The sequence below is a fragment of the Nelumbo nucifera genome, chromosome 4 (genome assembly GCF_055504915.1).
Source record: "Nelumbo nucifera cultivar China Antique chromosome 4, China Antique-T2T, whole genome shotgun sequence".
NCBI lineage: Eukaryota > Viridiplantae > Streptophyta > Magnoliopsida > Proteales > Nelumbonaceae > Nelumbo > Nelumbo nucifera.
This window is the reverse complement of record NC_142652.1, coordinates 16,173,660-16,195,858: the sequence shown is the minus strand read 5'-3', so window position 1 is coordinate 16,195,858 and position 22,199 is coordinate 16,173,660. Positions and strand designations below refer to the sequence as shown.

General features: G+C 37.2%; 1 protein-coding gene across 4 annotated transcripts; it reads right to left on the bottom strand.

Moving 5' to 3' along the window:
• Positions 1 to 9,123: 9,123 nt before the first annotated feature.
• On the bottom strand, positions 9,124 to 11,147 carry LOC104586776 (transcription factor PRE6-like). Of its 4 annotated transcripts, none has more exons than XR_016068601.1 (3): positions 10,826 to 11,147; positions 10,007 to 10,223; positions 9,124 to 9,389 (listed from the first exon to the last, which is right to left on the bottom strand). XR_016068601.1 is itself a non-coding variant. In XM_010244121.3 (2 exons), exons 1-2 carry the CDS (start codon positions 10,937 to 10,939, stop codon positions 10,065 to 10,067), a joined length of 273 nt encoding a protein of 90 aa, XP_010242423.1. In that variant the 5' UTR covers positions 10,940 to 11,146; the 3' UTR covers positions 9,802 to 10,064. The 4 variants fall into 4 exon arrangements, 1 of the variants encoding a protein (XP_010242423.1); XR_016068600.1 differs by having other exon boundaries at positions 9,129 to 9,381; XR_016068599.1 differs by lacking the exon at positions 9,124 to 9,389 and adding an exon at positions 9,422 to 9,753.
• Positions 11,148 to 22,199: the final 11,052 nt, after the last annotated feature.

Genomic DNA, 22,199 nt, shown 5'->3' with positions numbered 1-22,199 from the left:
CTTCGCAGAGGTCATAAAACTTTGTTATTTGGCACTTTTGGCCATGTTAATTTTTTCGTGGTAGGAACTAGGAAGGACAACAGCCCATACAATCTGAAAAATAATATAGTTTGAATCCATGGAATGGTTGTCTCCCATCATTAGGGCCCTGTTTGGCAACGTTTTGCTACTGTTTTCCCTGTTTTTGGCATTCTTGTCGACCAAAAATGCGTTTGGCAAAAAAAGTGAGAAATGGATCATTCTTGTGTGAGAAAAGCTCTCTTCAAGAGTGACAAATTGACTCTTTCAGGCATCACGTTCTAGGGAATGTGTGGCTCATATGTCCTAGTAAATTATGAATGTGTGACCAATTTTGTCATTTTCATTCAAAATGAAATCTCTAGCTCCGGACAAGATTCCTCGTTCATTCACCCTCAATTCTACTGCAGCACAACCCAGAGAGTTGAATGTTGCTACTGCATCAAGGGCTAGACGGCGAATGACTAGAAATGGCCAGAATCACTTACACGGGTGGTTGTCTTCTTGTAGTTTCTAAGTTTTAGACATGCCGATGCTCTGTTTTGCGATCCATTCGTCTGTTTCTCCCAACCTGAATTCTTCGACAATCCTCCCTTCTCTACTTGTTGCTGAACTTCGATCCTAGTTGATCTGGGTTCCTTTATAGTATTTTCGTTTTTTGTTGAATAATATGAAATGTGGGATTCTGTTTTAATTTGTTGTATCGGATTGAAATGTGCGGTTCTATTTTTCGTGTTTGAACTGATACCCAACGTTAGTATACTCATGAATTTTATTGTTGCACCTCGATATTGCAAACTCATTGATAGCTTTCTCCGGCACTGGTTGGCATTATCGGAGGCCTGTCTTTAGATACAATTTAAGTGTGATTTCTACTTTATAATATCAATCAAGTAAAACCTCAAATTTTGATTTTTGGATGATTTAGTAGGCTAATGAAATAACCACTGTTTTCAAAACCGGACCGGATGGTTGGACCAAAAAAACCGGGAACTGGTCACTTGATCGGTTCCGTTTTTTTCAAAAACCGCTTTTTCTCCTAAAACCGTTGATTTTGGTCAGCAAACTGCTGAATCGGCCGATTAATCGTTCGAACGGTTTTGACCGTTTTCTAATTTTTTATTTATTTTTATTTTTTTCAAAATAGACCGGCTGTTCGGGTCAAATGGTCGGACTGTTAAAACAGGTAACTGGACACCTGACCGGTTCGTTTTTAAAAACCATGGAAATAACAGTAGGGAAGACTTGAACAGTTCAGACTTTACAACAATTGGTAATTACATTGACTAGATCCAACTGGGAAAATGATAATTCTGATGAATCTCCTCCAATAGAAAAGTTGAACTTTTCTTCTGGATGCTGCAAAAGAAAGGTGGATTTTCACTAGTTTTTTCTGGATGCTGCAAAATATTGGATGTCCTTAACTCACTGATATTTTACTCTAACCAAAATTACAATATTTCATTGACTCACAGTTGGGCTGCGGATTTTCATTAAACGTCCATGAATTAAGCTCAAAATTCTTTACCCATCTTTCCTTTGTTTTTTATGAATCTTTACCCAATTTTTCTAAAATATAAGCAGTACTCCAAAAAGATAGTAAGAGAATAAAAAAGAAGAGCTACTTTGAGATTGTACAGATCACATTACAAGTCCTTGTAAAATCAGGAGCAATCTCAAATTTCTGTGTTAAACTCCCCTTAGTAACCTCCCCCTACAAACAACTTAAAAATGAAAGAACACTGTGAATTTGATAGTTATTTTGTTCATTGGCTACCAAATGGCCAAATTTTTTATGTGAATGTGTTCTTTTTTTTTTTTATTTTCTAGTTCATTTGATAATTAAGAGCACTGTGAATTTGAGGTATTTATGGCAAGGTTTTTAAAACCAACCTGGTGACCAAACCGGTCAGGGGTCCGGTTATTGGGTCGAACGGTCCGATCATTCGAACAGAACGCTCGACCCATTTTGACAAAAAAATAAAAAAATTTAAAAAATACGGTCAAAACTGTTCAAACGGTTAACTGCCCGGTTCAGCGGTTTGCTGACCAAAATCAACGGTTTTGGGGGGTAATCCGGTTTTTGGGGAAAACGAAACCGGTCACCTGACCGGTTCCCGGTTTTTCCGGTCTGACCGTCCGGTCCGGTCCGATTTTGAAAACCATGATTTATGGTTAATTTGACACTTGTTTTTTGTTAATTTTAAGCTTAATGGGGATGGATTTGCAGAATTAATTTTAAAAAATAGTTTCATCATCCAAACATTGTTTCTGTTTTTGAAGAACAAAAATCCATTCTCGAAAAATAGATTGCCAAACACATCTGTTATTCCCAAGGAACAAGAAATAAAATTCTTATTCTAGAGCAAGAATTTCTAAAAGAACAAGAACATGTGGGAATGTTGCCAAACATAGCCTAGATTTCTGGAGGGACTCTTGTTCGCAAGCCTTTTGGTTGCCAACCGTGAATGTGCGAGACCAATCAAGGGCTGGCTCGTTGGTGTATTAGCTGGGTTGCTCCAGCATTGACGTGGAATCAAGTCTTACAACCAGCACTTTGGAAAAAAAAGGGTAAAGGAGAAAATTATGGGTGATTAATAAAAATAAGTTCTGTATCATGATCTCTAACATTCTTCCTTCATTCTGCCTGTGCTACGTCTCCAAGTGGTCTTGTCTTGATTTTGTATTGCTCTCATTGTTACTATTGAGTCTTCTTTTCTAATCCATTTAAATTGAAGATGTCTTGTTAATTTGTTGGTTTTCTTATCTTCTCTTATTTCGGCTATTGTTACATAACCCCATGCAAGCCTTGATTAAATGATGCTTGTAATTTCTAGTATTGCATCCAGAGTGCTCACTTTCCAACTTTTTCTTTGTGCAACCAAATTTATTTTAATTTTATTTTGTTTTGGATGTTCTGTTTAATTCATTAGATGTTTTTCGTTTCTTTTCTAAATTTTCTACTGTTTGCCTTAGAATAATAATATTTTGGGTAAATTTTTAAAGTATCCTTAAAGTTTAGAAAATTGAGTCAATTGACTACTGTTTACATATTTGTATTAAATTATTCTCAAATTTTTTAATAATTGTCATTGTCATTAAATCTTGAAAAATGATAAAATGTTAATTTTACCCTTTTCGTTAAATCCTATTTCAAAAGGATATCTGCTGCAGTCTGGAGAGGAGAAACTCCATTGCTTGCAACTGTTGCAACTTCCGGCCGTGACTGGCGGTTTGACAATGCATAAGACATTGGGAAGAAGAGTTGTGCAACTCCTCATGCCATCTTTCACTAACATCAAAGAGATTGCTCTCAAGACCACCCCTTCAGCTTCATAGATATGTAATTATTGATTAAAAACATAGTAAATTATGAACATGCTGACCAGTACGAAGTTAGTAACTTTTTTTTGTGAGATTGCTCATTGTTTAGGCTAAATTAAGAGAATCGTTATTTATACCAGTATATACGAAGATCTGAGTAGGATGACTGCAAGACAAGTCAAAACCATAAAATTTCATTTGTTTTCATTTAAATTCCTCGTCAACATAATTGTGTAGGCAATTGGATTAAGTAGAAACTATACATAGAGAAATGTTAAACTGTTTTTTGAAGGGAACAATCATCATAGGTTCTGAAAATATCTTTATTTGTTAGTAGAGGTAACCGGAGTGTGTGGAGTGCGAGTATCTAAATATAGGTTACATTTAAGCATGGTTTTCAAAACCGGACTGGACCAGAAAAATTGGGATCCAGAAAAATCGCTGACCCGGGTGATTGAACCATTCAATGGTTTGATCATTTTTTATTTTTTGTCAGAATGGGCCGACCGTTTGATTCAAACGGTTGGACCATTCAACCCAGGACCAGACCTGACTGGTTCATTGTCTGGATCGGTTTTAAAAACCTTGCATTGAAGTATATAATATTTTAGCCTTTTGGTAACATGCTCCTCACAGATCATAAACACTACAAAACAACGTTTTTGAACCGTCATTGACTTGGACGGTTGGACCGTTTGGACCAGAAACTAGTCACTCGAACGGTTCTATGTTACCTCGAATTGTCATTTAGCGAAAAAACGTTGACAGTAAAAAAAATCGTCGACTCGGCCGGTCGAACCGTCAACCCGTTTGACCCGACCAATGGTTAGCGGTTTGGTATTTTATAAATTCTATTTTTTTTTAATTTTAAAATAAAAATAAAACAAAAAATAAAATGCCAAGTCTATCCTAACATCTAACCTTCGAAAGTCTTGTCTAGTTAGCCTCTTAGGGTTTTGCTTTGCCAAACCCAAAACCAAAAGCCTTCAGGCGGTGATACACTGGCACCACCCTTCCCAGAATCCGAGCTACAGCCAGCGACTAAAGCTTCATTGTGGCTGTCGGCGAACACTATGAAACCAAATGCTTTCACTCTTTCTTAACTGCATCTTGAAAGGAACGGCTCCGACGATTATCTTCATTGCGGCTACCGACGAACACTGTGGACTCCAACTTCCGGCGACTATCTTCGGTTCTTCACTGCAGCTGCCAGCGAACACTGTAATTTTTCAGGTAACTAAGTGAGCCGGTGACCACTGTTCAGTTCTGAACCATTAACTTGTTTAAGCCTTTTGTTCCTCATTTTGTTTTACCTATTCTCTTCATTGTATTAAACAAAAAGTGAAAAAACAAGCAGCTCATACTTTTTTGATTGGAATTTTCTTTTTGTAAAGCTACAGAAAGTTATATCTGAGAACGAGTATAGGACCTATAGGTTCAGATTTGATTATCCTTGTACAGGGCTTAGTACTTTTTTAATATTTTTAATGAAATAAAAAAAAAGTATTGGATGCTAGGTGGTGGAAGGTATGTTCAGCTGGTAAATTTTATCTAATGGCTTTGTAATTTTCTGTATTTTTTTTGTATTTTCTGGATTTTATTACTTTTATATTTGGATATTTTTATTTTTTCATATGTTGTTCTTTTTTCTGTATATTTTCTGTATTTTATTTAATTTTTATGATATTTTTTATTATATATAAATATTTTTTTTTGTTTTTTGATTTATTTATGACGTCATAGGTCAAACCGTTTGACCCGTACGATTGAACCACCGAACCAGAAAATGGTGCCCAGAACAGTTCCATTTTCGAATTAGCTTTTAAAACCTTGATTCCAATTTTTTGAGGATGACATGACATCCAACGTGGCATTGAATAATAACTCTAATACAAAAATAATCAATCCTTTAAAATCAGTACCAAATAGATTTAAAGCCTATTTCTAAAAAATCTACTTACATGACATAAATGATACCAAACAATAATTTTTTATAATTTTTTTCTTAAATCACTGATTTCTAAATAATCGGCAAGGAGAAATCATTATCAATGCCAAACATCACGTAAGCTTTTTAAAATTGTATTATTATAATAATAGAAAATAAAAATTATTATGGTAGCCCAAAGTGATAGATCCTCTTACTCTCATTTTTACTATATAGTAATATAAATTTATTTGGTAGCCCAAGTGATAGTCCCTTTTATTCTCATTTTCACTATTTGGTTGCTTTGTGACTTTGTCTATGGTACGTGGTGGCCCAGTAGTTAAAATGCATGGGTCTTGTGAAACAATTAATTGTCAACATTGCAAAACTCGTGGATGGCGCCAATATTCCAAGTATGGCAATAATTAAACGCGCTAGTACTCTGAATTGAATTTTGAAAGGATTGTATTCATGGTTTCAAAATCGGACTGGATCGGACCGGATGGTCGGATTGGAAAATTCAGGAATTGATAGTTTGATTGGTTCTGTTTTTCTTTAAAATTGTTTTTTCCCCAAAATTGTTGATTTTGGTTAGCAAATTGTTGAACTGACCGATTAATCATTCGAATAGTTTTGATCATTTTTAATTTTTTTTGTCAGAACAAACCGATCATTTGGGTTAAACGGTTGAATCGTTCAAACCGATAATCAAACACCTGACTGATTCGGTTTTAAAAACCATGATTGTATCTCAATTCTATATGGCTGTCTGTTTTCAACTCTAATATCCAATGGAACTATATATATGCCAAGCCGGCACTATTTTATTTTTCTTTATAAAATGAATGAAAAACTTGGGTTAAGAGGCTTTGAACAGAGGGCTGCTTCAACAGGATTTATAGACTTCGGTTGGATAATAATCTTTTGCTTTTTGAACTTTGGGTTGATCAGAAACAAAATTGCGTTAAAAACAACCAAGTGAACACATTTTTAGGCCTCATGAGCTTTGTGCTTTTGGACTTTAAAAGCACAAATTCTGAAACTTTTACAGATTAGGGGTACAATAATATGTCAAATGGTAATTTTAAAGTTTAGCCCTGGCCCTAAATGACTAAATCCTTCTTACATTCTATTTTCTGAAATTTATTTATTTTCTAAATTTACCTTTCATATCAATCGATCAAAGGTAAAACTGCAACTTTGATTTTTTTTTATTATTATTTTTATGTAGAAACCAGTGTTAATAGTAATTGCATGAATACTTCGGACATTTTTACACCACTTATTTTTTTCTAATAAAATGGTCTAATTGCAACTGTGTCTGAAAATCGAAGGAAAGTGATTACAATTACCAACCACGGGGGATTTAGCATCTGTCAGAAATTCAGGAGAGATTTTAGCAAATTACCCAAACAAATTTATTCGTGATTACATGTTTTGCCGCGTGGCTTTTTTAAATTTACTTTTTAGTGCAATGTGATCCGATCATTTTGCAATTAAAGTTGAGGTGAATTGTACCGACGAGGAACGGATTTGCCTCCAAGTCCTAACACGATCCCATTTAAAATGTTGACCATTTCACTGAGGGCTTACTTGGGAAAATTCAAAATAAAGATTGCGAGTGGAAAACAAATTAAGCAAAACAAGCTAGGAGCCCAGGACTTCGAGCTGCTTCACTACTCTGGAGTGTGGAGTCTGGACTCGGCGTTAAACGCCCAAAAGGAGATCCGATGATCAAGGTGGCGACAAGAATGAAAGGCCGAGATTATTTCTATCGCAACTTACAACACCAACGTCTGGGTGGCCCACGAATCAGACGGTTAACTACCGGTCGTCCAGATGTAATATTCAGATCACACGTGACTACGCTCTCAGCCTCTCACTGTTTCACGGTTGCAGATTTGCAGTCACGCGTATGCGTCTTAGAAGCTTCACGCAGGACATGACTCTCTCTTCCTCTCACGACGCGTGAATTATAAGGAAGGAAGCTCCACCAATACAAAGCACCTGTGTAGCAGTGCATAAACTTCTCTCTTATTTCTCTCTCTCTCTCTATATATATATTCTCTTCTTGAAGAAGAAGGACAATAGGTTTGGAAGACGAAAAATGATGACCAACTCATTGATTTTTCAAGGCGAAACCAGCGCCTGCGGGAACCCAACAATCTCCTTGCTTCGTCCACAGCTACTCAGCTAAGGAGTTGCAGATTGAGAGAAAGAATCCCTGTTCTTGGTTCTTCGGCTTAGGTAAAAAAAATGAAAGCAGAGCCTGCGAAAGAATCTGGAGACCAGTGCTCTCGTCGTGTTCTGCAGAATGTCAGCAATCTTGGAAGCTCGGTTATCGACATGGATACAGAAGGGACGGTTCCAACAAAGGTTGATTCTACGAGTCTTGAAGGTTATCAACGGAGCGAGGAATCGCCGGAGAATGTGATGTCCCTCAAACCGGTGGCAAATTGGAAATGTATCATTCATCATCAAGTGCTGAAGATCAGAGAAGAAGATTCACACCTCGGTGAGGACATAGCTAAAGGTCTAAAGGAAAAGCTCGCTATTCAAAATCTGACTTCTCAAATGGACAGATTTATGATAGCGAGGCCCATCCTGCCTTGTTCGCCACTTAGCGGCAAGACGGCCGCTCTTCATTAATTCAAGGTTCGAAAGCGATCCTTTCTTTTTTCCATTATTCTTCACAGATGATGTCCATATTAATAACGCTCTGTCACGGGAAAATTTTATATATATATGTTTCCTGGAAAATTTTACATCCGGGGAATAAGGTTGGGCAGGGCAAGGGATATTCCTTTGATATGCAGTCGCTCAAAAAATCGACATAGTTCTACTTCTGCAAAACATAAACCGTGTATGGAGAGGAAGAATTTCAATTCTTATTGCGGTTTTAAGTTTTAACTGCACTGCCTCTATGGATTTCTGTGTTTGAATAGTAGTATTTCAGTCTAATATGAAGATGTGAATCGATGAGAATCTTTTAATTTTTTAGACAACTTGCGCAGGAACAGGCGAGAAATTACAAGAGAAGAATGAGGATTAAGGTAGAATTTAAGATGTTTGTTTCTCTCTGCCTTTGTCCTTCTAGACGGGTTGGATCGTTCGGCAACTCGAAAAGAAAGCAGCGGTTTACCGTACATAGACTTGGATTAATTGTCAAATCTATTTCTTCTTCTTGTTTTCCAGAGGTCTTGTTATTTCGTGTAAATGCTACAATAGCTTCCCTAGAGATTTTTCGTCGTCTTCTATTTCTTTTATTTTCTTGAATGTTATAATTCCGTTCGATCTTTCTACCCCCCCTCCGAAAAAAAATCATATGAAAAAAAATCGGTTTTGCTATTATGGAGCACCCTTTGCTATGGGAGGACGATTGCCATAGATGTAATAGCTTATGCGTTCCTTAATTCGTTGAATGAGCAAATACAAACTGACAGCTACAAGTATAGGTTGCAAACGAATCGGATCGAATTTTGACACGGGTAGATCATCTGACATCTGATATCCGAAGGATATATGAACACAGACTCAAATTCGACTAATTTGCTTACCAAAAAAAAGAAGATTTGCTTACATATCCAGATATTCAATTGAAAACAACATCAGTATATCTATATCTAGACATCTTATCAACTAACATTCAACAAGTTAAAAGGTGATAGCTGGCGTGGCTTGTGTAGAGTGAATAGATGTAGGGCCTGTTTGGCGTGTTCGCATGGTCTTTTGATTGTTTACAAGTTGGGAATATTGATTTTAAGATTTAGTTGTCAAAAGAGAGTGCACCCAAAAGACACGAAAGCCCATTTCAGGCTGATTTCAGAAAGCTTCAATAAAACTTTAATCCACGTCTTTCACATTTTAATCTTGCACAGAAAAATTGAATAGACGCATGAAAACACACATCTGCCAAATTATCTTCGGGCTGTCTACATCTTATATCAAAAGCTCAATGTATATTTTAACTGTAGAACTATAAGAAGATCTCAAAAAAGACGCATCAAACAGGCCGTAGTTTCCATTCACTTGGGATGGAGTGAGTATTAATCCTCGGTAAGGCATACATCCTCCTTGTTCCTAGTGTGCCAGTGGTATATGCCTTGTCACCTCTGTCATACTCAAAAAGTCAAAACTCAAAAATCAGAAACTATTACACCTTACGAATCTGGTTGGTAGCTTTTGGGCAAATTCACTTTTTGTTTGTACAAGTGCTCTCTGATCACAAACAACATTCCTCTTTGATATTAATAATATTATTATTTCAGTGGTTCATTGTGGGTCCTGGACTACGATCTACACTTTGAGCTAAAAGCCTAAAACTGTCACAATAGTTCAAGCCTTATGCAATATCCCTTGGTAAATACACCAAATAGGGATTATTATTGAAATATTGAGAAATTAAAAGCCGCTTTTACTTTCTGGTTGAATCATGGAGATAAATAACCCTCACGTGGGCTTTCTAATCTACTATCTTTCTTTCTCTGCACAGAAGCACGACAGTCAAACATACATATGAAGGGCAGAAGGCATATATATATATATATATATATATATATCTTATATATCTTATATATAACTTATATATATAGTAGTTGATCTTATAGTAGTTGATCCATTGGCCAATTTAACTTATATAACTTATATATCTTCATCTTCATCTTATAGTAGTTGATCCATTGGCCAATTTAACAAAACGTTGGAGAACAAACTAAAAAGTTAGATGTTGTACCATACCACAACACAGAGAAGCTATTCTGGCATAATCACACTTCTTATGATGTTTGAGGAGAAGTTATTCTTGCATAAGTAGACTTCTTAGGATTTCTTCCTCACGACTGTTGGTACCGATAGAAGCCATTAGTTCCGAGAGTCTCTGACTTAGGCCGTCCACCTCTCTCTTTAGCCTCTTTATGTAATTGCATATCTCTTTCAGAATCTCTGATGCCGTTACCTAGATTAATGTAAACCCAATATTGTCAAGCATTAATACATAATATATATATATATATATATTATCCTTTCTTTGGTATAATACGTATGCGCATGCAGTTCATCTTATTCATATATTGCTATATATATTCCCTGTTCCCATCGTCATATTAGGAAATTCGGTAACGATTCGATGTTAGATTGCCTCCACCCTACCAAATTTTTTAGGCGAGGTAGGGGATGCCATTTCAGACCACATGCTGATTGTTGGGCTTCACCTATGGCTATGGTTTCTTCTGGCTTTAGGTTGAAGTTTTGGGCAACTCAAGATGACCCAGTTCGAGAAAATCCTAAATGATTTCTGTGCGGAATTGGACTATATATGTGCTGTATTTTAATTTCTATTATTGGGGCCAAGTTGAATCTCAAGCTTTTCAGCCCACCCAAGCTATCCAAGTAACAGACCCAAGTTCGTCCGGTGAGTGTACATTGTATTGCACGTAAGTTTATGTGCAGTGTCAACTCAACTCACTACAATTCGCACCAAGATTTTCAGAAACCCTTTAGCCAGGAAATGAGGCATGAGGAAGATAAAGAAAAACAGCAAGAATTGTATGTACCTACCCCGGTTGCAGCCCTCCGACGAATTTCTGGTAATAATTCCTGTGATTTGAGGACAAGATCGTTAATCTCATCCTGTGTGAGCGGTGAAGCTTCAGATCTTCTGCTGCCAGACATCACTGGAGAGGTTCGCTCCTTCTTGTATTCCTCTTTAATTTTCACAAGTCACAACATCAACTTGGAGGGGGAGGGGTAGAGAGGGAGAAGCCAGCCATCCTAAAAAGGGACGGATATTTGTTTTAAGGACAAGGTAGTAGTGAGTGAGAACGAGAGAGGGAGAAGCAAAGATTTAGCGCATGATGATGAAGATCGAAGAATAGTACAAGTTAAGAGACCACATTGTCCCATATTTGCCAAACAAGGATATATAGACACATCAAATGTGGGCCGTCGTTGATTAGCTCTTTGGAAGTCCATCAACTACCTGCATAACCAGCAAACAGCAAAGTTCCACTGCACACCGCTCGATAGCCGTTGATAAGACACAAGTGTTGCAATAAGGTTCAATCTTGGTCATCTTTGAAAGGTACCTGCCTCCTACCAGATGGATATCATTGTTATATCGAAGCTGCACAGCCCCACTTTGTCCACCTCCTTGTCCTATCAAATCTTTGCATGTTTCAGGTACACACGAATCACATTAGTTGTCAATTTTATAGTGTGAATGCATCTTGTTATCAAGGCTGTGTACTAATCAGATGGTGATTAGAGACTGAAAAAGGTAGGGAAAAAATTGTTGACGTGATAGAGTGTCACAAGAGACAAGACCATATTAGATGCCGTGAGGGTCCACAGGTGTCTATATGAACGAATAATAGTATGTTGTAGCAGGGAGCAGAAAAATAGAAGTAAACCAAAGTAGCACCTGGGGTGTGGGGCGTGAAATTCATATGCACCGTAAAATGAAGCTAGAGACGAAATATATGTTGAAGTTAGATGGTGACCTGGCAAATCTAATAATTGGAATTTGGGGGTACCCAACGTTCCATTCCACCAACCAATAAAAGTTGAATAATTGGATGTTGGACGTATTGCTCTGTTATTTGTATCTTATTGGATGGTGACCTGGAAAAAGAATATTTATATCTTATTATTAATATAAATATGCATTGCTCTGTTATTTGTCAATACATAAATGTAATGTTGTCAAATTTACGATAAATTAGAATATAAATTTATCTTAAACTAGAATTTATACTCCATTTGGCAGCAACGAACTGCACCTCCAGAAAATATTAAATTTGGTGCTGCTTGGAACTATACCTTTCCGATTTTCATGGTATAACTTAGAGCATCGTTTTCTATAAAAAAAAGTTTCAAACAGATGACTATTTTCTAAAACACCGTTTTTTATAACATGACGCTGATGTAACACTATTTTTTAAAATAACAACACAAATGCTAAATTTACACAATTTTGAAATTAGAATACCAAAACCATATTAATATGCAATTTATTACGACCAGAACGTGCAATCATAAGAATATATGTGTTAATAGATCAGATTTGGGTTAAAACCAATCTAAATTAAAAATAATTTAAATAGATTGAATGGTTCAGACATTAAATTAAACTGGTCCAAAATATTTATTGGATTGAATTGAACTGGAATGGATTGGATCAAATCCAGTACAATTGACTCCCCTGCCACTTAAAAGGGTTCCAACTTTAACTTGCCAAATTGAGGTACCTTATACTTTCTAAAGTCAACACTCTAACTCTGTCCCGTTAATCGAATGTTATGATTAATGATAAATTTATTAGAATATCCATTTTCTTTTGAATCAAGGCTTTCCATTCAAAGGGAGCCAAAGCTCCGGAAAGGATACAAAGATAACAGGTCTTAAACAAAGAAAATAAAACAGATCAAAATTAACAAGGAGAAAAACGAAGAAAAACAAAAACTAGGCATTATAATCCATATCCAGAAGCTCCTGAAGCCAGATCGGGCACTCCTGAACAAAAACACCCCGATCATTAAAGCCTTTTCTTGCCGACTCGTGAGCAACTCTGTTTAGGGACAGAGACCTCCCAAAGGTCTGAATGCCCTTCAGCAGAAAGAAAGTTTCAACATCTATCTCCAGATTTCGAGACTTAGAGCATCTACAAAAGATTTTGCCTGGAGGGAACAAACGAGAAAGGACCTGGCATTTCTCAAGACAGGCAACCACAAAACGTCCATGGTGATCCCTGATAATTGCACCAAAACTCCTTTATATCCCAAAACATGCATTTCCCAAATATCCATTCATTTATTGAATAACTGAGAGAACAGAGTTATAAACTGACAAAAGCATACATGGTTAATGCTTGCCCCTTTTTGCAAATTTGAGAAAGAAAATATGGAAGGAGAGGTTAAGAACTAAAATTTTAAAGGCTCAAGGAGAGGGCAAAATGATCTCACTAATTATACAAAGGGTAGTTTTCATATTTTTGAATGTTTCAAGGTGCCGAATCTAGCTAATTGACGGATTGCTAACCACTGGACTTTAGTTGCACTTTGAGGGGGCTTTCTTTTTTTTTTTTTTGGATTTTTAAAAGGGGAAAGTTGGTGAATGGGATTTTGATTCCCATTAACCAAGAAACCTATGTTCTTTTTTTTTTTTCCAGATTTATGTGGGGATCAAGGAAAGTTTATTTTTCCGGGTATCACTTACCCGGTTTAGTGATACCCATCTCTTAGGTGGGTAAATAACTAAATACCTTTTCCACCTCGGGGGAGGGGGCGAGGGGGAAGTAATAGATTTTTATGACTAAAATGGTATTACCTTTTTTGTATGAGAAATAAAAGAACATGGGTAAATGCACTTACCCAGATAAGTCATTCTTGGAAAACACTTATTTAAGTAAATGCATTTATTCGGACAGATGATTTACCAAAAAGCGAATAGCAAACAGGTGTCTGAGTGTATTTTTATAGGAAAAATTCCCAATCAGTACCTTGTACTTTGGCTCGAGTGACAATTTGGTCCCCAAACTTTAAAATGCAACAATCCAGTACCCGAACTTTCAAAATGTGACAATCTAGTACCTATCGTTAACCAGTCCGTTAATTAACCGTTAAGTGACATTTGAAAAGTAAAAAATTTCCTTTGAATGCCAATCTAATTCTCTTTAACAATCATCCAAACGTTGACAAAAAATTGAACAATCCCAAATCATAGCTTCTTCTATTCAAAAAAAGTTGGTGACTATTTAGAAGAATATAGAATTTGAGACTGTTCATTTTATTGTCAATGTTTGGATGGTTGATAAAGAGAATTAGATGGCATTTAAAGGGCATTTTTAAATTTTCAAATGTCACTTAACGGATAATTAACAGACTGGTTAATGACATGTATTGGATTGTCACATTTTGAAAGTTCGGATACTTGATTGTTACATTTTGAAAGTTTAAATACTGAATTATCGCATTTTAAAGTCCGAAGACCAAATCATTACTCGAACTAAAGTACAGGTACTGATTGAGAATTTCTCCATTTTTATAATAGGCCACTTGAGGGTTGTGTTAGGGTATTTGGTTAAACTACGCATAACATGGCCTAAGTTAATTAGGGAAATCCAGTCACATTAGGACATAAAATGGAGTCCGGATCTCTTACAGTTAATGCATCGTATTAAGGCATAACGAGAATTCATAAAAAATTCTGTAGTGGTTTTGATTGGTCAGACTCTGAATGCAAGTTTTAGTCTACATCTTACTACAAGTCCATGATTGACTACGTCCTCAATTCGGAATACCTCATACCGGACAGCATTATTTACCTCAAAGTCCAAACAACTAGATCCTCTAACCCCGTCCCAAGTCTCTGTTACAACCAATAGGAGAATTTACAAACAAACTAGTATAGTGCCTTCATAAAAAAACAAAATTGAAAGTGGAGAAAAATAAAGTTTTTAGTTCCACATATGATATAAATAATAGATAAGTGTTTCAATTTGCAACATTTTTTATGCGTCCTTAGGGGTGGCCACGAGCCGAGTTCTATTAGGTTCGAGTTCTGCTCAGTTTCAATCGAGCTTGAGCCCGTATTATAGGTTCGATTAATAAACGAGCTAAGCTTGAGTCTAATAAAACTCGGCTCGTGAGCCTCACGAGCTGGCTCAAATATATATTATAATATATAATATAATATAATAAAAATATTATAATTCTTATTTTTTAAATATCAAATAAAAAATATTTTTTATATATAATTTTTAATTTTTATAAAATATTTTTTTTCGAGCTCAAGCCGAACTCGAGCTTATGAGGTTTTGACTTGAACTGAGCTCAAATTCAAGGTTTTAACTCAAACTGAGCTCAAACCTTATACTATTCGGCTCGGCTCGGCTCAAATCTACCCCTACATGTCCTATTTTACAAAAAATAAACACATGATTCAAATGTATTTCTATTTTTTGAAGTGATAAAAGGTGAATTTCATTAATTCATGCTCAGTTACAAAATCAATATCAAATAAACAGAAACAGAAAGATCCGACGAGCAAACAATTAAGCAAACCCAGAAACAAAAGAACAACACCCGAGATCAGAACGAGCTGCATATAGATGAGATGTAAAGTGAGCACTGGGTATTGAATAGACCATTCATTATGCCTTTATAAATGACACAGTTCAGACAACTGGACAAGCCAACAAAAAAGTTCAACTTCGTGCAAACCCAGAAAGAAAGTGTGAATGCTGTAACTAACCAAACCCAATGCCCAATACCAAGCCAAGCATGCTCGGGGTTTTATTTAGAGAGGAAAATTATTAAGAAAATCCAACCCATACAGAGATCAGCTTCCAGTGCAAGGCTCATTCAAACACCGTTCCAATAATCTTTACAGCCTTGCATCGAAAATATCTCTATATTTCTGTATTTTTTTTCATAAGGAGATATTCTCAAAGTAAGATTATGATGGCTGTTCGAACGGACCTTGTACTGATTGAATCCGGTTTCACCCATGCAAGGCAATAGATCTGAAAACATAAACTCAAAACTGAAAATGAGGCATGAGAAGATGGTAAAGGAACCCATCTTGCCAAGTTGGATGAGACAAACCATCGGACTTGTAGATAAGGAACCAGCTGATCTGATTGGCAATTTGTTCAGTCCATCATGGCATCATCCATCATCTATGTTAGCCCTATACCCCACTATATTTAGAGGATTTTTCAAGTGATTATAATGCTTGAAAGCTACTGATTTATGAATTATAAAATTACTTGAAAAGGGCTTTTTGTTTTGCTCTTCAACCACCATACTAAGATGTGCTCTATAATATTTGGGACACTTGAGGTGTTTCACAAGTAGTAAGTAGTAGACAGATAAAAGATTCCCGGTTATCTAGGGCCCCATTTTGCGTGTCTTTCCGTGTAGTCTACCAGCTATTTACAAGCTCGGTAGACTATGATTAGGTCTTTTTTTTGTTTGATTTGTGGTAGATTTAACTGTCAAAAGTCGATATGTCAAAAAGACAAGAAAAACCCAAAATGAGTAATTTTCGAAAAACTCCAAATGGTGGTTTTGCATTTTTTTATTCGTCTTCACGTGGAAAGACATGTGAAAAGACATGCCTTAGCCAAACAGGCTTCAGGCTGCTCAGATCTTAATGCAAAAGCTCAATGCACCTTTTGACTGTCAGAGCTACCAGAAGATCTTCTCAAAAAGACTTGCCAAATGGCCCCTAGGTCTACTTATCTCTCTCCAATATGATCTTTGACCGCCACACCATATGAGCAACTATATCAAAATTAATTTTCAAGAAAATAATCGCATAGACGTATACCATTATGTCCATTGTCTATCTCCTTCACCTTCCTTATTCATCTACAACAGTTAATATTGATGACTATTTTCATGTATTGCCATGTTGTTCAACAGGACTCGTCTAAAAAGCATAGTTGGGGAAAAATTGTAAAACATAATGGGACAAATTTGTTCATTTTAATATTGATATTTTATAGATAAAAAGTCATTATATTACTTAGATAAAAATCAAAACAACATGGGTAAGTGAAGTTATACTTACCCAATGTTAAGTGCACTTAACCAGGTAAATGACCTTTTGAAAAATAAACAAAGCCTTATAAATCTAAGAATGGAAGGAAGGGTAATCTGAGTCCAGAATCTACTGCAATCTCGATGCTGAACCCCCCTACACTGAATTGAACAGAGACTTGTGCAAACAAGTAACCGATTCCTTAGATCCTCCTCCTCAATTATGCTTTTTTCATATTTTGAAATTCAAAATACTTTGAACCAAAGGGTAAAGTATAAAACCTCCCCTAAGGTTTCATTTCAATAAAAGCTTCCCCTGTAGTTTTGAAAAAATCTGCAGTTACCTCTTATCATTGTTTTAGCAATGGAAACTTGGATTTTATTAAATTGCCCTCCACTCTAGTTGACAAATTTACAAAATAAAATTATTTTATTCTTTTCAATTTGACCTAAAAAACTATTTTAGCTAAAAGTTAAAAGTTCTTTTGGGGGTATTTTAGTAAATCTTTATATGAATTGATAGACATAAGGGTAAAATGGGTGTTAAAAAAACTAATGCCTTAGGCCCACGTTTTCCATCTATCACAATGATGGAAGGGAGGTAACTGCAGTTTTTTTTTTTTTTTCCAAACTACAAGAGAGGTTTTTATTAAAATAAAACCTCTGGAAAGATTTTTATAATTGTGAGAAAATCACGAGATTCGATAGACCCCAAATGGAGAAAACCTTCTTATAGAAAGGGAAGGGGGAAAATATGCCGGGGTAATGCACAAGTGCAAACAGGCGCAGACACATACTAATACTCAATCTGGCCTTTTCGGCCCATTCTTGCCTTGCGTTTCGCGTTACTACGAAGCCCATCCAAGCCCAATCTCTCAAATTATGAACAGCCAATCCTTCTGGGTTGTTCGCTCTTGCAGACTTCCCCACCAAGCAACGAGAGCCATGGCTATAGTTGAACACTTGAACCAATATTCGTCTGCTTGATCACATGTTCATCCTTTTGCCTTCCTTTTCCTTTGATACCTTCTATTGAACTCCTTCCCCTCGTTTTAGTGCAGTTGTCTGCGGTGTTGGGACGCTGCAGCTGGATGGGATCAACCGATCAAAGGCCAAAGACTCCAAATCTTGGGCCACCTATACGACCGGATCAAAAATACTTTGGGATCAATCAGAGGCATGCTTTTTATAAGTTTTATTTAGGAGTTTCTAAAGATGATTTCTTCTTCACCAAATTCTTTGTAAATTTATTGGGATCAATCTGATTTTTCCCTACTAATCTTACACTGGAACCTATTTCGTGGTAGGCCCTGATCGTGTTGATAAAGGTCAGTGTAGTGCAAATTGTTGGCCCAACCAGTTTATGGGTATTGTGGGCTCTGTGGGCCTGACCCAGGCTTCACAATAAAATAGAACCTCTTATTGGTAGGGCGGCAACTTGGGCTGGGTTAGCCCAAACCCATCTCTAAGTGTTGGGTTGGGTTGACGATTGGGTTAGGGTTAGGGTTTAATTTTGTCAACCCAATTTCACTCCGCTAGTACTCCAACCCGACTCTATTGTTGTTACTGAACATTTGTATTATTGTCCCGTTACATACAATCATATCAGTTTGTCTTAACTCTTAAATTCCAATCATACAATCATATTATTAATTAAATGATTTTAGATTTTCAATAGAAGATTTATTATAATTCATAATAGGCTCTAAGCATTTCAAATATTTATTTTTTTCACTTTTGTACTAAAAAACCAATAAAAATATTAAACAAATAAATATCAATAAAATATATGGTCAATTTGACAATATTGTTGTAAATCTTGTCGGCTATAACACAATGATACAAATGCACTTGCGCATTGTTTCTTTCCATTCAAACATTTTGCAAGATCCATTAAATTCATATACATTTCAAAAATAATAAAATAGAATTTGATAAAAATAGTAAAAATAGGATTTATTAGTGGAAGAGTTCAGCTTACAAATAAAAGAACTACAGTTTGACTAAATTTGCATGGTCTTTCCCATAGATGAAGGCACTAACATAGGATTGGAGAAGGTAAAATTAAGAAACTTAAATAATCTAATTTGATCGTTTAGAAATTTTCTTTTTCATTATCCATTATGTGATAAGGTCATTAAGGCAAATCTTTTTGTCATTTTTATGTAGTATTGCGGGATGCACATCGATGCTGTTTGATTCAAGGTGTAGTCGAGTCGGACATGCAGCAAATAATCCTATCAATTTGGATGGAGCCGAGGTGGAAGGCCAAGGTGGGGTATCGAGCAGATCTACAAACGTAAAGGAAAGTCAGAGGCCCAAGGAAGAGGTCACTGGGGAAGGCACTTTGATGCTTAACTCAGTAATAAAGGGTGAAGTTGGTCGGGCCGAGCTGTTAAAGGAAAGCTGGTCTGAGCTGAGGTGGGAGTAAGAGTAATGAGAGCAAGAGATTGAAAGAGGTAAACAATGACAAATCTTAGGGGAGATGCCTTTAAATAGCATACTCAGACATGCTCTTTGTGGTATTATAGGGATGAGGCTGTCCGCCAAGGTCATTGGAAGGTTCTGACTGCCTCACCTGGAGCGCTTATCCTTGGGAAATGACACTTATCTTTCTCTATGAGGGATTACACTTCTCTCTGAGGTCTTTGCTTACGTGATTATTTGTGCTTCTCGATAGGCAGTGTAATTATACACTAATGTGGTGCAAGAACGTCAGCCATGAAGGCATTCACATGGCAACTTCGACTGGTTAAGGGATGGTCCGAACAAACATATTCCATACTTGACTCGGTAGCTCATTCTTAAGAGTTCACAAGAAGCTAGGCCCAATGCTGAATCATCTCTATAACAGGTGGGGCAGTTCAAGCATTGCTATGGGGAACTTATGCCTTTTCCCTGCAAGGACTATGATTGAGCATTTGGATGAAAGTAATTGAAAATCCCACAATTTTGTTTTCTGCTGGCCAAAAAGAATGTGGAAATGTTGACCAATTTGTGATGACCAAGAGAGTTTTATGACTATACAAAGAAATCCTTGCAGCCTTTAATATGTGTTTGATTCCGTGGAGATTTATAGATGGAATGGTTATTGCTTTAAATGTTTATTTCAAATATGTTACTTCAAATGTTTATTTTTTTTGTTTTTTGTTGTTTGGTTGGGTATTTTATGAGCATTTTAGGTAATACCTCATAAAATATGCCACATAAGCATTTTATTTCAAGAAACGTTAAGACATTAGGAGAAATAAGAATTTAACGTTTCTCATGTCTTGTGCACATAAATCCAAGTAGTTATGTTTTTAAGTATTTATTTGACAAACATTAAAATCAAACAGCGGTTTCATGCACAATAAACACCAATACTTATATGGTATTAATGTGATAGTGTTTTTTCAATAAATGTCCACTGAATCAAACATAACCTTAAGTTTTGATCATGATGATCGGTTCATTTGATTGTAAGTTTTTTTTTTCCTTTTTTATTTGTATGTAATGATTAATCAATGGTATTATGCAATGGAGTTCAGTTATTTGTATTTAACTTTTGTGGACCCAATTCAAAATTCTTGGGTGTGTTTTGATTAGTCAAAACTCTTTCGATACCTTGTTTTCCCCGTATCAAAGATTTTCCTTTTTTTATTAATATTCAATATTTTATATTAATAATATTGTAGTATTATCTCAATTAAATATGTTATTCAATAATTATTGATATTGTCAAAATACATTTTTTATTTAATTTGTATCTCAGATTATAGTGGAATTAATCTGAGACGTCTGATTGGAATAATCCATCCATTCAATCTATACCCCTGATACACTAGATCCGTAGTTGCTCTTGCAACGCTTCACTGGTGCCAAATAGGATTCAACCTGCAATACTGAAGAAACACCTAATTTGCGAGTTCGTATTTCATGCACTTGATTGCGTGTATGCCGGGGTGCACTTCCAATTGTGGTTCACGTGCACATTTGGCTCACATGTGCCACAAAATTAAACAGAGAATTTGCCGCATTATGTTTTTCATATAAAATTTTTTGAAACTAAAAAAAGATGTGAATTCATCTTCAACTGGAGAGTGATGGCTGGCTTTACGCCCACTATTCCTCTCCTCTCTCGCCCTCTTCCTATCTATCTCTTCTTTCTTCTTATTCTTCTTCTTCCCTCTCCTTTCTTCCTCTCTCATCTCCTCGCCCCCATTTATTAATACTGCAAACTGTTTCCATTTAATTTGGATGGACTTAAGACTAGGGAGCAAAGACGGTAATGGTAGTAGAATCGCCATTTTGATGTGCTGTCGGGTTGTGCCTCCGGCTGTACTGTGAAGTTGCAGTAGCCTCGGTTTGGGGGCATCGCTTGCTAGTGACGAAGTGCACGGTGAAGACCTGCACAAACTGGGCCCAACTCCTTACTGACCCGGGGGCCAGGTTCCTGTACTAGGTGCGAGCCACTCATCTGAAGGTGGTAGTGAAGGCTATGCACATACAGGACTCGCTGGCCCTAACCAGGTGCATCTGGGACTGGAAGGCATCGACATGGTCGCTGGGGTCAAAGGACCCATTATACTTGTCGAGTGGGGGGAGTTTGAAGTCTTTGGGCATAGGAACTGCAAGGAGTTCTGATGACAGGGGGGAAGGGACTGAGAGGACTGGGGCAGCCTTTACCTCTTCCGAGCTTGCTTCTTCTTCACCTCGGAGCTCGGGCAGGGCGCGGGTTGCAGTTCGGCGGCTTCGCCGGCGGCGCCTCTACTGCTTGGAAGGCCCAGCGTTGGCACTGCTTGCTTCGGTGCTCCCAAGCTTGATGGGCCTGGACTGCTGGAGGTAGTCCGCGGCTAAGGCGCTGAACCGGTTTTTGGTGTGTAGGGGCCCGTCTTGAGAGCGCCGAGGTGATGCTGACTTGATGGATCGAGTTCTTGGTCCGCCGGCGCATGGCGAGGCGGGGGCAGCCGCTCTCTCTCTCCTGCCGGGGGATGAATCCTGGCTTCTAGAGGGGCTCCGAGCCTGGGAGGCCCGAGCTTGGGAAGCCTCCTGGTGGGGGCGCCCGCCTTGAGGAGAGGGCTTGGCTCGCCTAACGGCGGGGTGCCGAGGTGGGAGCTGATTTTGAGGCAGTTGGGGGAATTGCTGCTGGTAGTGGTATTGGGATACATGGTGCAGCATATGCTGTTGGTAGATTTGATGTTGTTGAAGTTGTTGCATTTGGGCTTGGATGGCCTGCATGCCATGCACCTGGTCATCAAGCTGGTTCTGGTTAGTTGTCGGGGGAACAATGGTTGGTTCAGCAAAGGTGGTTCCAACAAAGGGAGGAAGGGGGACGTTGATGGCGGGAAGATTCACGGGCGCCACTGTTCGTGGCGCATTCAGTCTGGGGATCCCATCCACTGTAAGGG

Excerpts from the sequence above, each read along its gene's own strand:
- LOC104586776 (XM_010244121.3), bottom strand. The coding sequence starts at position 10,939 with ATGTCTGGCAGCAGAAGATCTGAAGCTTCACCGCTCACACAGGATGAG. Across the intron at positions 10,224-10,825 it reads GTCGGAGGGCTGCAACCGGG|GTAACGGCATCAGAGATTCT; the intron begins GTAGGTACATAC and ends ACATTAATCTAG.